The 14,493-nt window shown below is 51.4% G+C and overlaps 1 protein-coding gene across 1 annotated transcript in view; it reads left to right on the top strand.

The window, feature by feature from the left end:
* The window catches only part of LOC146869950 (zinc finger homeobox protein 2-like), a 1,750,357-nt gene that overhangs the window by 671,417 nt on the left and 1,064,447 nt on the right, over positions 1 to 14,493 (top strand). The window contains exons 12-13 of the mRNA XM_085640777.1: positions 1,371 to 1,571; positions 1,920 to 2,043. Of these exons, the coding sequence (XP_085496903.1) occupies positions 1,371 to 1,571; positions 1,920 to 2,043 (325 nt within the window). The remainder of the gene's footprint in view (positions 1 to 1,370; positions 1,572 to 1,919; positions 2,044 to 14,493) is intronic.

The raw sequence follows: 14,493 nt of genomic DNA, 5'->3' as shown, positions 1-14,493 counted from the left end.
AAACCTTTTAGTACATACTAAGAGGGCTTGACTTTTTTTTGTTTTTAATAAAGCTTTGAATCCTCTATGATCTGTATTGTAGTTTAAAATTTCATAACCCAGGCGCGGAGTTTAAAGAAAAAATATGCATCATTAAGTCATTTATTGGCTACCGGGTTATAGGTGTGTATATTAATACTTGAGTTTACGTTTTAATATGCTGTGATTTTGCTGTGTCTCTTTTTATGTGCTTTTATAGTCTTGTATTTGACTGAATAAATATATTGATTGATTGACTTCAGCACTGAAAAATTATTTGGGTTGGCAAAACTATTTATAAATCAGTAACATAACTGCCGATGGCTTATGCCTTGAGGTGGTGCATTGAAGGTCAGTCTGTAGTGTTGGTTGTTGTGTATTTGAGGTATTTGGGTACAGTGATGTTGGTAATGAGCCCAGTGCTGATACTATAGTCATGGCTGGTTACTGTTGATCCGAATTTCACAGACCCCTGGATCCAGTGGATCCACTTCTGCCCTCGACCTTCAGGTTTTCCGTCCCACTTTATTCTCTTTTTAGACTGACCGCTTCTCTTATGGCCTTGGCACAGAAATCTTCCCATTAGTTGTGGCTTAATTCATGTCTGCGTTACGTGCCACATCGGGAGTGTAGGGCAGTGTCAGAGGCGTCTGTTAGTGTTGCAAAATTAAAGGGGTGTTTTAGTATCCTGTGGTATTTGAGGCACGCTGTAGGATCATGTGCCGGGGTTTGTCCTAGTGTCATGTGAGATGAAAAACATGCAAGAGGAATTTGTTAGTATCTAGTGACATGAAAGTGATGCTAGTGTTGTGATGTCGCAGTTATGCAGTTTTGTGATACCCGGTATGTGCCTTAGTCCTGGGCCTAATGTAGTAGTTCTGTGTAGTGAAAGAACTACATCATAATCCAACTTCTTCAGAGGTGTGTGTTAATGTTGTTTGCCATTAAGGGTGTGCCTTAATGTTGTGTAACGTAAGAGGAGTGAATGAGTTGCTTCTAAACTTCAGCATTCAACAGTATGTGAAGTCAGTGGCCTCGGTTGGCGGGCACATACCAGTTGTGTGTTATGTGGCGAGATGTTCATTAGTATAATGTGACTTGAGAGGCATGCATTATTATCGTGCAACAGCATTTGTTACTGTTGTGACATCAAGGTGCGTTAGTATCATGTAACATCAGATATTTGAAAGTGCTTGTGACGTCAGTGGTGTGCTTTAGTGTAATGTAACAGAAATATGTGTTCAGATCGTTTGACACGGGCACGAATTGGTGTCAGTGACTCCAAAGTTGTGGGTGTTGCTAGACTAGCGATCAGTGAATGAGTGGCCTCTCAGCCTGTCTTCTTTTTACAGGTCTTCTGCTGCCCTTACTGCAGTTTTGTCAGCCCAACTGCAGAGCAAGTGCGCAGCCACACCATCTCTCAGCATGCAGTGCAGCACAAGTTCCGCTGTCCCCTCTGTCAGGAACAGCTCATGGGGCGGCCCAACCTGCGCTTTCACCTGACGCACATTCACAACGTGGTCTCTGAGTGCGTGGAGCGACTCCTGCTAGTGGTAAGGCAACAGCCTGTACCTAATGAGGCACAAGCTCTTGAAGAAAAAAGGATGAGGGGGGAAGGATTTGCAGGGTAAAAAGTAAAGTCATGCAGTATCTCTAACACCATGTGGGATACAGACAATGTGGAATGTTCAGGGTATGAAAGCCATCTCTCAAGCAGTATAACAAACTCCATGCTAGGTGCACAACATGTATCATGTCAAGGTATGAAGGGCAGTGCCTCCAGCAGCACAGCTTACTAGTAACAGAGGATGCAGAAAAACAGAGCCTCTCCAAACCATGAAAGGAAGCCCCCCCAAGCAGTTGATAATGATATTTCTGACCTTCGAATTCTTTCATTTTAGGCTTCCACTGTGGAACAGACATTTCCCACCAAAGTTCTCCCTAGTTTAAATTTACCTAGGGCCCGAGATTCAGCGGACACATCTAGCTTCATTCAGGTGCCTGAAGGACCCAAAGATCAAGGAGGTGAGTTCAGCACTCTTGCTGGTGAGTGACTACTGCGTGTGACCTCTGTAGACTGTACTATATTGTATTGTTTAGAGGGGGGGACTAACATTCTGCTCGTCACTGCAGCATATTCAGAGCAGGTGCCACGTTGGGGCAAGGTGACAGAAGACTTATGCAATGGAGGCATCAGAAAGCATGAGTATTTGTGATTGTGAAGTTGAGTATTTTAGAGGAGGATCCTTGCTTGTGTTTTTTTGTAAACGTTATATGGCAGTCAGTGTGCTTTATGTAATCTGGGACGGTGTTCCAGTACTTGAGTGCAAAAAGTGGAAAGTCTTGCCTCTGAAGTTGTTTTTTTGATTCTGGGAATTAGTCGGTATTTGAATATGAATTCTGTACAACATGAATGTGTGTATTTGTGTTTTTGTTGTTGTCATAAATGTACTTTTGCCCCCAGTGGCAGACGGGGAGGTGTGGGGGGGGGGTGTAAAAGGGCCTTAAATTGTATACTCTGAAGAACTGGTGGCTAGTGAAGGTTGATCAGTAATGGTGTAATAAATTCATGGGACTTGGGGTGTAAATGGTTCCTGCTCTTTTCTGTTGAATTACTGGAAGTTTCCTCTGATACCACAGGAGAGGATGATGTGTGGGGCATTTCAATATTTCATTCTGGGGGAGGGAGATAAGAACTAAAGAGAATTTGTAGTTCGTAGGGATGAAAAGGAGTGATATGTTCGGCCAGTCTTAGTTGGTGGCGGCAATGATTTATGTCTTAGTTGGTGGCGGCAATGATTTATGTCTTAGTTGGTGGCGGCAATGATTTATGTCTTAGTTGGTGGCGGCAATGATTTATGTCTTGTTGTTGAGGATCAAAGGACGGGGTAATTAAACAAAGTTTCCACATTTTGAATCTTGGGGCATGTTAGAAATGGGATTTCTGGTTGGCTAAGGCTTGCGCCAAAGTCAGGCAGAAACCACCTCTCTAGTCAGGGCAAGGAAGTTACACGCCAAAGATAACCCCTGCTCACCCCCTTGGTAGCTTGGCACGAGCAGTCAGGCTTATCTCTGAGGCGATGTGTAAAGCGTTTGCGCGCGCACCCAGCAACAACACCCAAGGCCCACCACAAAGGAAACTCCACACAAGGTATTCTATAAAAATAGCCTTTGTATTATACACAACACATTAGATAAAAACACACACTCTACAATGTGCCAGCAGGCACGGGCAGAATTTACAAGGGATTATATGTACAGGGGACAGGGCCACATGGACCGCTGTCCGGAATTAGCACTCTTAGAACATAGCACTTGGAACATAGGAAATAAAATTACTGTTGCACAAAATTACACCTAGCACACAACCAGTCACTACTGGTACAATAATGACCTCAGCGTCATCACACTAGCATCAGGTAAGTACCACCTACGCAACCCTAACCACCTTTAGAAAAACATTGCGCAGGGAATCAGGACCTCACTAGCACCACCTGTGTTAGGGAGAAAACAACCACCTAAGTATCACAATACCTGTAGGGGTCTAAGCACATAAACACATGATGCATAACATTCAGAGGTGTAAAGCAAAGCACATGACGCATAAACACATTCAGAGGTGCAGGAAAGGAACAATGGCGCCAAAACTCACATCAGCCACCACTGTGGCAGTCCCTAGGCCAACTGGCCGTGGAGGGGTAAGGACGCCCTGTGTCCAGCAAGTCAGGGCGCGCCGGCGCAGGCTGCGCAACCCAGCGCGCACAAAGCACCACCTAAACGTGGCAGTTGCCCACTAAGTGCTGGGCAACTGGAGAAATGCTGGGGCACCACTGTGCCTTCCTAAACAAATATGTAGTACTCACGTGGAGCCTCTCCTGGGCTCTAGCTGTACAAAATGCCCCCTAGAGCCTTCGTGGCTCTGAACGTCACTGTGGGGCAAGGTGGGAGTGGCCCGCTGCCATCTGGGGCCACTCAGTCACAAAAGAAATGCCCCCAGAGCCTCGCAGGCTCTACAAGCAATGTGCTCCTTCGTTGGAGCGGCCCACTGCCTTCCGGGGCCGCTCGTAACTGAGAAGGAATGCCTCCGTAAGGTGGAGCCTCGATGGGCTCAAAGAGAAATGCCCCCGTTCGTTGGAGCGCTCTGGGCGCTCTGAGCACAAGAGTGCCCCCAACGTTGGAGTCCCGATCGGGGGACTCGAAAGAAGCAAGGTGACACTGTTGGAGCCTCACGGGGCTCGTGAGCACGGCTGCCTGCACCCCCTGCACATGCGCGGAGTCCCCCCAGCCCTCTAGACACTCACCGGCTGCTTGGGGGACTCCCGCGTCGTCTCCGTTCGGCTCTTTCTGGTGCCGGCGGACTCTGGGGCTGCTTCTCGACACGGAGGGGGCAGGCACCGACAATGTGCCTCGCGCCCCCCTCTGCTCCCGCTCCGGCCGTCCTCGTGACTCTCCCCAGTACCCCGGGGCGCAGGGTAGGCTCCTGCCGGCTCCGGGGCTTGCAACCACAACGCGAGTCCTCGGTGGGAGGCGGGGTAGGCTCCCGCCCTCCTACTTCCGGTCCTGGGTGTCCCGGAGGCCCGCCCTCGGCCGCCTGACTTCCTGGGCTTCCCCCGGGGCCGCGGTGGTGATTCTCTCTACGGCGGAAATGAGGGGTGGGCTCCCTCAAGTAAAACGTGATATACGGCGGGGTGAGCACCCGCCGTAAGATAAACAATCTGTATGGCGGCAATAACGCGGGGTAGGCTCCCGCAAATATTACGTTATAAGCGGGGTGGGCACCCGCCAACGAACACGGCAAGGTCCCTGGCAGGGTGGGCACCTGCCAGGGGATTTCAGGATTGGCGCCGCACGGGGGAAATGCCGGGTGGGCACCGGCTTGCAGGATCCCAGCGCTCACAGCGCTAGATAGCAGAACAGCGCTCCCAGCGCTACCAGAAGCCCAGAAAGCGCTCCCAGGCGCTATAAGCAAAGGAAAGTTCAGCAATAAAGTCTTGCAAGGGCAGGGGCAAGGACTGGGCCCAGGGGCCAGCTCACAGGGCCCTCCAACAGGGAGGCAGTCCCCAGTGGCGGTCTCTCCTGGCGCCCAGCAGCAGCAGGCCCCCTTCAAGTGGATCCTGGCAGAGAACAGTTTCTGTGGGGACACAGCCCCATTTTTATACAGGCAAACCCTTTGTTCTGGGTTCAGGGTGAGGGGGAAAACCAGTCGCAGCTGGTTGGGGAGCACCCTTGATGTGCTCAGCCCCTCACTCTATTCACTGGCAGGGCTAGGGTCGTCAGTCGCACCACAGGGGGCGGGGCCAGCATTGTGTTTGGAAAACCCTGTCCTATTCAGGACCCAGGTGGACTCCTCCCACCCATCTAGCTGCTGATCTCCCCATTCACCACTGGGTGACTCATCCTGACACTGGGGAATCCCTAGCCCGTCACATGACACGACCAGCCAATCACGCGACAGACACACCGCACACAGAAGTGCCCACTTCTAGAAGTGGCACTTCCACACTAGGTACATGCACGCCGCACACATCATCGCGCAGCATTCACTCCCACGAGTCCGCACATACCAAACTCGGGCCTGCACACCCCACGCATCAGGAACTACTAGGGACACATACATTCCCCATGCATTCCTATGGGAGGGCAGGCCTATCTCACCACATGCACTCAGAGCACGCACCTTACCCTGGGACACAGGGAAAGTGCGCAGAGACCAAACAATCACCAATAAAAAGCCAAAAAGTCCAGGGGTGAACCTGCCAGAAGGGCCAAGTCCAACACAACCCCCTTCCAGCCAAAACGCAGGGCAGACCAATCACCACCGTGATGGACTTCCCTGCTTGGGGCGATAGAACACGGACGCGGGCCCGCAACTGCATGGACACCCTCCGGTTCTACGCCACGGTGAACCCATGGAATTCTTTTTAACACCACTGTCTGGACCAACTGGGCTACCCCACTGGTACTCCCAAGCTGTCCGCGGCCAAGACCAGGCCCTAGGCCACCCAGGTGCCACTGGTCTTTGCCTAACCACAGAGTGGGGGGTAGTAACCCCTGGCACATAGCGGCCATTCTCCACTCTTCCTCTCGGAAAGACAGGACTAGACTGCCACTGGTTCTCCAGCCTAGGGTCTACACCCTCAGGCGGACCAGGAGTCTCAGGGAAGGCTCTCCTCCCCCTACCTCTTCTCCTAGGGTTCCTCCTCCTCTGGCGAGGGGTACACCTAGAACGCCATCCCAACCCAGGGTTTAACCCCTCAGGTTGTACCGGGGGCAGAGGTGGGCTCTCCCACCCTCTGCACCCCCTTCCAGAGCCCTGCTCCCTACCAACTGGGGCGGTACCTCTGGAAGAAGAATTGGTCGGGACGCTGGTTACAGACGTCCCACCCTTCAGGTCAGGCTGATCCCGAACCTGGCCTTCCAACCTCCGGCCTAGAACCTTTGGTGGAATAATTGCCTGGCACTCCAGGACTTCTGGGGATTTCCACTCCATCCCCCTGAGGCTATCAAAGGACACATACGTCAAGCGACTGTCTGTCTGGCGCTGATCTCCCGTCCCCTGTCCACCTGACAGTGCGCGGAGATCCCCCAGAACAGAAGTGGTGCCACCCTGGTCACTACACGGGATCCTAGCCCAACTGGGTAGTCCCTGACCCACAGGCTCTTCCACTGGGAAACTCATCCCCCAATCACTCCTCACACTGGACTCCTGTACCCTCCCTACCGGAGCGGTACTGCCAGACTCTAGAACCACAGGAGCCCTGGTTACAGGTGCTCCAGGTCCTCTACTCACCAGGAGATCTCCCTCAAATGGGCTAACAGGACAGCCTAGGTCCCCAACTTGGTGTTCCCTCATGGAACCATCCAAGTCCTGAGGCAGGGTTTCGTACGTCAGGGGACCCTCGGTCACCCTCTCACTCCTGCTCCACTGAGCCAGGCAGTGAGCCCCTACACCCTCCTCGCTATCCTGGGACCTAGCTGGGCTACACTGAGCCTCTTCCACCACGCTAGGCTGGAAGATACCTGACCCACTACTTTTGGAGTCACTCCCTAATGACTCTAGAGAACCTCTAGCCCTTTCCCAGCGCTCTGCTTCCTCCGCAAGTTCAAATGGCTCAGACAATCCACACCCCAACAGGTGTTGGCGCAGCCCCGGCACACAACAACTGAGCAGGAGTTCTTTGAGAACCAGATTACACAGTATATCAAAATCACTTGCTGTGGAAATCCAATCAAACATTGCATCCTCACATCCATCCACAAACTCCTCCCAAGTCTGGTGAGACAGTTTCCTACTGCCCCTGAATTTCAACCTTAACTCCTCCTCCTGGGGAACAGGTACCAGACTGGGGGAACTGGGACTGGGATTTCCTACACTGGAATCTACATCGCTACTACCACTGGACTCAACCCTCCCTGGGGAGTCCAGAAAATTAAAACTGCGCGCAGGGGATAGTCTACCCTCCAGAGCTACTTTGCCTCTGGTGGAGGCCCTCTCAGCCTCCTCTACCCTCTCCCGCGCCAAGACCCACTCAGTCTCTCGCTGTTGCTTCCTGGCCTCCAGCTGCGCCATAGCCTGAGCATGCTCTAACCTGAGCTTCTCTAACGCCAGCTGGTGCTCCCTTTCTTTCCTCCTATCTTCCCACTCCTCTGGGGACAGGGAAAGGGATGAGGCGCTGCCTCCTACGCTGGACCCAGCAAGGGACGCCCTACCTATGGGGTCCTCACTCTCTACTGGCGTCCAGGTATTGTCATCCTCTACCTCCTCTTCTGACTCTTCCTCTGTACAGTACCTTTCTAACTCCTGCCTCTGGCGCCAAGCTAGCTCATAGGGATCACAAGCAGGCTCCATTCTGGCGGACGTTATGGTAACAATTATACAGGGAACCTAGGGGTCTGAGTTTCACACAGGAGCACACAATTCACAAAAAGATTCAGCAAGCTCTCTAACCCAGAGAACTCACACTCACTTGCCTAGTGCCACACACCATTCATCCACACACACAACCCTCCCCTCGGACTGGTAAGGCAGTTTCTACCACCCCTGATTCCTCAACCTGACCACCACGTGACACAGGTACCAACTCTGGGCGCAGGGCGGGGGACAATGTACAGGACACTATTACGCTGCCACCACTGGATCCCACCCTCTGGTGAATCCAGAATCACAATATGCACTAAGGGGGATGATCTACCCTCCCGAGCTAGGGACACCTAACTCACAGTGCACAAAAACACATTTCCAAAGAAATGACAATTAAAAACAATTTTAAAACAATAATCCCTATACCATGTGATTTATCTAAATGCAGAGTTTTGTAGTGCGGCCAGTTGCCGCTGCGGTACAGCGCAAACGCAAGTCCAAATCCCACCGCTGATCACCAATGTTAGAAATGGGATTTCTGGTTGGCTAAGGCTTGCGCCAAAGTCAGGCAGAAACCACCTCTCTAGTCAGGGCAAGGAAGTTACACGCCAAAGATAACCCCTGCTCACCCCCTTGGTAGCTTGGCACGAGCAGTCAGGCTTATCTCTGAGGCGATGTGTAAAGCGTTTGCGCGCGCACCCAGCAACAACACCCAAGGCCCACCACAAAGGAAACTCCACACAAGGTATTCTATAAAAATAGCCTTTGTATTATACACAACACATTAGATAAAAACACACACTCTACAATGTGCCAGCAGGCACGGGCAGAATTTACAAGGGATTATATGTACAGGGGACAGGGCCACATGGACCGCTGTCCGGAATTAGCACTCTTAGAACATAGCACTTGGAACATAGGAAATAAAATTACTGTTGCACAAAATTACACCTAGCACACAACCAGTCACTACTGGTACAATAATGACCTCAGCGTCATCACACTAGCATCAGGTAAGTACCACCTACGCAACCCTAACCACCTTTAGAAAAACATTGCGCAGGGAATCAGGACCTCACTAGCACCACCTGTGTTAGGGAGAAAACAACCACCTAAGTATCACAATACCTGTAGGGGTCTAAGCACATAAACACATGATGCATAACATTCAGAGGTGTAAAGCAAAGCACATGACGCATAAACACATTCAGAGGTGCAGGAAAGGAACAATGGCGCCAAAACTCACATCAGCCACCACTGTGGCAGTCCCTAGGCCAACTGGCCGTGGAGGGGTAAGGACGCCCTGTGTCCAGCAAGTCAGGGCGCGCCGGCGCAGGCTGCGCAACCCAGCGCGCACAAAGCACCACCTAAACGTGGCAGTTGCCCACTAAGTGCTGGGCAACTGGAGAAATGCTGGGGCACCACTGTGCCTTCCTAAACAAATATGTAGTACTCACGTGGAGCCTCTCCTGGGCTCTAGCTGTACAAAATGCCCCCTAGAGCCTTCGTGGCTCTGAACGTCACTGTGGGGCAAGGTGGGAGTGGCCCGCTGCCATCTGGGGCCACTCAGTCACAAAAGAAATGCCCCCAGAGCCTCGCAGGCTCTACAAGCAATGTGCTCCTTCGTTGGAGCGGCCCACTGCCTTCCGGGGCCGCTCGTAACTGAGAAGGAATGCCTCCGTAAGGTGGAGCCTCGATGGGCTCAAAGAGAAATGCCCCCGTTCGTTGGAGCGCTCTGGGCGCTCTGAGCACAAGAGTGCCCCCAACGTTGGAGTCCCGATCGGGGGACTCGAAAGAAGCAAGGTGACACTGTTGGAGCCTCACGGGGCTCGTGAGCACGGCTGCCTGCACCCCCTGCACATGCGCGGAGTCCCCCCAGCCCTCTAGACACTCACCGGCTGCTTGGGGGACTCCCGCGTCGTCTCCGTTCGGCTCTTTCTGGTGCCGGCGGACTCTGGGGCTGCTTCTCGACACGGAGGGGGCAGGCACCGACAATGTGCCTCGCGCCCCCCTCTGCTCCCGCTCCGGCCGTCCTCGTGACTCTCCCCAGTACCCCGGGGCGCAGGGTAGGCTCCTGCCGGCTCCGGGGCTTGCAACCACAACGCGAGTCCTCGGTGGGAGGCGGGGTAGGCTCCCGCCCTCCTACTTCCGGTCCTGGGTGTCCCGGAGGCCCGCCCTCGGCCGCCTGACTTCCTGGGCTTCCCCCGGGGCCGCGGTGGTGATTCTCTCTACGGCGGAAATGAGGGGTGGGCTCCCTCAAGTAAAACGTGATATACGGCGGGGTGAGCACCCGCCGTAAGATAAACAATCTGTATGGCGGCAATAACGCGGGGTAGGCTCCCGCAAATATTACGTTATAAGCGGGGTGGGCACCCGCCAACGAACACGGCAAGGTCCCTGGCAGGGTGGGCACCTGCCAGGGGATTTCAGGATTGGCGCCGCACGGGGGAAATGCCGGGTGGGCACCGGCTTGCAGGATCCCAGCGCTCACAGCGCTAGATAGCAGAACAGCGCTCCCAGCGCTACCAGAAGCCCAGAAAGCGCTCCCAGGCGCTATAAGCAAAGGAAAGTTCAGCAATAAAGTCTTGCAAGGGCAGGGGCAAGGACTGGGCCCAGGGGCCAGCTCACAGGGCCCTCCAACAGGGAGGCAGTCCCCAGTGGCGGTCTCTCCTGGCGCCCAGCAGCAGCAGGCCCCCTTCAAGTGGATCCTGGCAGAGAACAGTTTCTGTGGGGACACAGCCCCATTTTTATACAGGCAAACCCTTTGTTCTGGGTTCAGGGTGAGGGGGAAAACCAGTCGCAGCTGGTTGGGGAGCACCCTTGATGTGCTCAGCCCCTCACTCTATTCACTGGCAGGGCTAGGGTCGTCAGTCGCACCACAGGGGGCGGGGCCAGCATTGTGTTTGGAAAACCCTGTCCTATTCAGGACCCAGGTGGACTCCTCCCACCCATCTAGCTGCTGATCTCCCCATTCACCACTGGGTGACTCATCCTGACACTGGGGAATCCCTAGCCCGTCACATGACACGACCAGCCAATCACGCGACAGACACACCGCACACAGAAGTGCCCACTTCTAGAAGTGGCACTTCCACACTAGGTACATGCACGCCGCACACATCATCGCGCAGCATTCACTCCCACGAGTCCGCACATACCAAACTCGGGCCTGCACACCCCACGCATCAGGAACTACTAGGGACACATACATTCCCCATGCATTCCTATGGGAGGGCAGGCCTATCTCACCACATGCACTCAGAGCACGCACCTTACCCTGGGACACAGGGAAAGTGCGCAGAGACCAAACAATCACCAATAAAAAGCCAAAAAGTCCAGGGGTGAACCTGCCAGAAGGGCCAAGTCCAACAGGGCATATGTTAGGATATGGGTTGATTGAGAGAATTTCCCCCAAAACACCTTTCAAACTCATGCCATTAAAAAAGCACTGGGCTCTAATAGCCTTGGTAGCAGGAGCAGAGCTTGCCGACAAACTGTTTACTCTGCCCGAGTCCAGAACATGTTTTATGATTCCTAAATTGGGGAAAGGGAGTACCCATGCCTCTGATTTAAAGAAAAAAAATCATCAATGTCTCACAACCCAATCAATAGCCATAACAGTCATTTCAAAACAGTCATCAATATATTCAGAATTAGTCTATCAACCATGGGGGTTAACTTGAAGGGACGTAGAAGGTATGTGGGGCAGCCAATTTTAGAGTACTCTTGGCAGCTTAATTAAGCAGGATAGTAGGAGAAGATAGACATATTGACTGCATGTCACCCAAAGCACTAACAGCAAAAACGTGGGTGGCTATTGTAGAGGCGAAACGCATATTCAGACTGCAGGTAGTGGATATGGTTGATGATCTCTTTCATGTTATCAGCAAAACAATTACAATAACCACAGAAATGACATCCTGGAGCACTTCTAGTTTAGGATTTACCAGCTTAAGCTAGAGAAGCAAGTTCATGTTTTGAACACGTCTTTCAGTGACAAAATACTTTCCGGTGAACAGGTAGCTGACACGTTGCACAAAAATTAATGAGAATAAAAAAAATAATAATACAACTGAGTGTAAAAGGATAGGGGTCAGCAGGACACAAACACTGAGGGACCACCAGTAGATAGATCACGTTTCAGAAACGACCTGGACATCACTGCAAATGAGGTAGGAAGACAAGGACATGGTGATGTACCGTCAGTTTAGAACTATAGCCACTAGGACAAGGAGAGAAGTAGAGTGGATTAGAAACCGTGATATTGAGGAACAGAAAATTCTAAAGTTGGGAGAGGGAATTATATCATCAGTGCGATAGGAAACACATTGACAGTGGGACAGAGAACACACAGGTGGCAAGGAACACACTGAGATAGGGAGTACATTGTCATTTGTCAGAGAGACAATTGCATAGATGAAAACAGGAATATGCACTAAGACAGAATATGCAGACAATTTTGGGTGAGGCTAATATGTACACTAGGGAAAAGAAATACACCTAGGGCTTTCTGTTTAAAATACCTTTTTAGGTCTCGCCTGAGACAGCGCTTTAGCGCTGCTCTCGCGAGAGCTTTTGTAAATGGGGGTCTGGAAGTGCAAACGAGTGCTTTCAGGCCTCCAAATACAGTGCATGTGCGCCGGCCGGGTGCGCGCACCATTTGGAGGCCTGAAAGCACTCATTTGCTTTCACTTTCGCGGGCCGCACGGCCGCTTTGATGTTTGATCGCGATCGCGATCACTTTCACACAGTGCATGTGCTCGTGCACCATTTGGCAGCCTGCGTGTACATTTCGCGGGCGCTTTGATGTTCGCAGTGAGCCGCGCGGCCACTGCGAACATCAAAGCGCCCCCGAAATGTACACGCCATTTGCCACCCCCTCCCTTATCCCACTTCCTGCTTGTCTTGTTTGACAGGCATCTTCACTTGCTTTTTCGAGTACCCTTGAAGGGACTGATGCAACGTGTTGATAAAGTAACTTCTTGCGTAACTCGTGCTAGCACTGGCCTCTATCTGCCATAGGTCCCTTTGATGGTACTAAAGTGGTATTTTTCCAACACATTACAACGTTGGTTTAGGCTTTTCATTCATTGATTCAGTCCAGCTCTGGTCTCCAGCTATGCATGCTACTTACACTAACAAGCATTTGCAATGCAATAGGTCTCGCAGTTACACGAGTTAAAGCTATTGGCATTGTAAATGACAATGCCAATAGGCATTGTTATTTGCAATGTCAATAGCTCAAACTCGCGTAAATGCGAGACCTAATGCATTGCAAATGCTTGTTTGATTTCCTTATAACTGTGGTGCAGTTCAACAAATCTGTACAAAATCTAGCATATAGCACTTGGCAAGATTTTGGCATATCAAGTTTAATGCAGATTCGTCCAGGTAAATAAGTTGAGGGCGAAAAAGCGGTGCTCGTTCTTGATCCTACTGAAATTTTAGCTCTCTACTGCAGCAAAAGATGACCTTAAACTAGAACTTTCCTCCGAATAGTGTCCTTTGGAAATTGGATATAAATCCTTTCAGTAGTGTTTGAGAGATCTTCTTTAGGAAAAAAGTGTTGGTGGGCTTCAAAGGGCTAAAAGGTTGTGATTTCTGATAGATACTTCTATCTGCAGATTCCTCACCTTTAGAAAATTCCCTGGCGCCAGATGGATCCAGAAGATTTCAGAGCAGTGCTCCCACGCATCACTAGGTGCAGCCGTGTGGCTCTGTGTTGGCTTTGTTGCAACCCGGAAGTGACGAAGCGGAGCAGCGTAAAAGCGTCGCCCCCATGTGCCGACCTCAGTTCCTTTCTTTCCACACACCTTCGAATGCGGATCCGAAGCACCACCCTCTTTTGTCAGTTTAATTAGATTTTCAAACTGAATTCCAGTGTGCAAGGGAACATTGTCCCAACTTAAAACTATAGGGCTCAAACCATTCCATGACTGTTGTAAACAGATGGTGTTGGACCTGCACAAGATAGGCCTTAGATGTTTGGACTAGGGGCACAACTTTCAAGTCGTGTGATTAGTGTGCCTTCATACACCTGAAGGCGATCTGGGACCGTGAAGCAAAGCTCTCATAAGTCCTGGCCCCTATGTAAGTCGAGGGTGCAGAACCATTCCTGTTTTCAAAGCCGATTCCGTGACTGGTCTGCTTTGCAGTCGAAGCCCAAATCAAAGGGTCTACATAAGAAGGCAATGCAGGACTGGACCCCAAACCACTACTCGCTAAGCCGCAAGGGCATCAACATGCCACTCGATCTTGCTCAAGATCCCTGACTAAGGAGTTGATCCCACAGTTGTTGGGGGTAGATATGTTACCTCTTGAGCCATATGGTACCCCACGGCCAACTCGGCTATTGAAACGGTATCTTAGTCTGAGTGTGCTTTGTCTTCGGGGGTCCTGGTGAGAGCATCCTTCAGATGGAGATGGTGTATTAATCACCCATCAGTTTTGTGACTTCATAGAATCACGACCACCATATCCATCGGATTTATCAATTAATTTTGGATTTTATTTATTCAATGCAGAGTGACTCGAATACTTTTTGTGGTCCTGAAGAATGCCTAAGAACTCCGTCTGGAGTCTGTTAGAGGCAGAAACATGTTGACCACTAAGGG

This window comes from Triturus cristatus, chromosome 1_1 (genome assembly GCF_964204655.1).
Source record: "Triturus cristatus chromosome 1_1, aTriCri1.1, whole genome shotgun sequence".
Classification (NCBI taxonomy): domain Eukaryota; kingdom Metazoa; phylum Chordata; class Amphibia; order Caudata; family Salamandridae; genus Triturus; species Triturus cristatus.
Note: the sequence above shows the minus strand (reverse complement) of the source record. Positions and strands in the feature narration are given on the sequence as shown.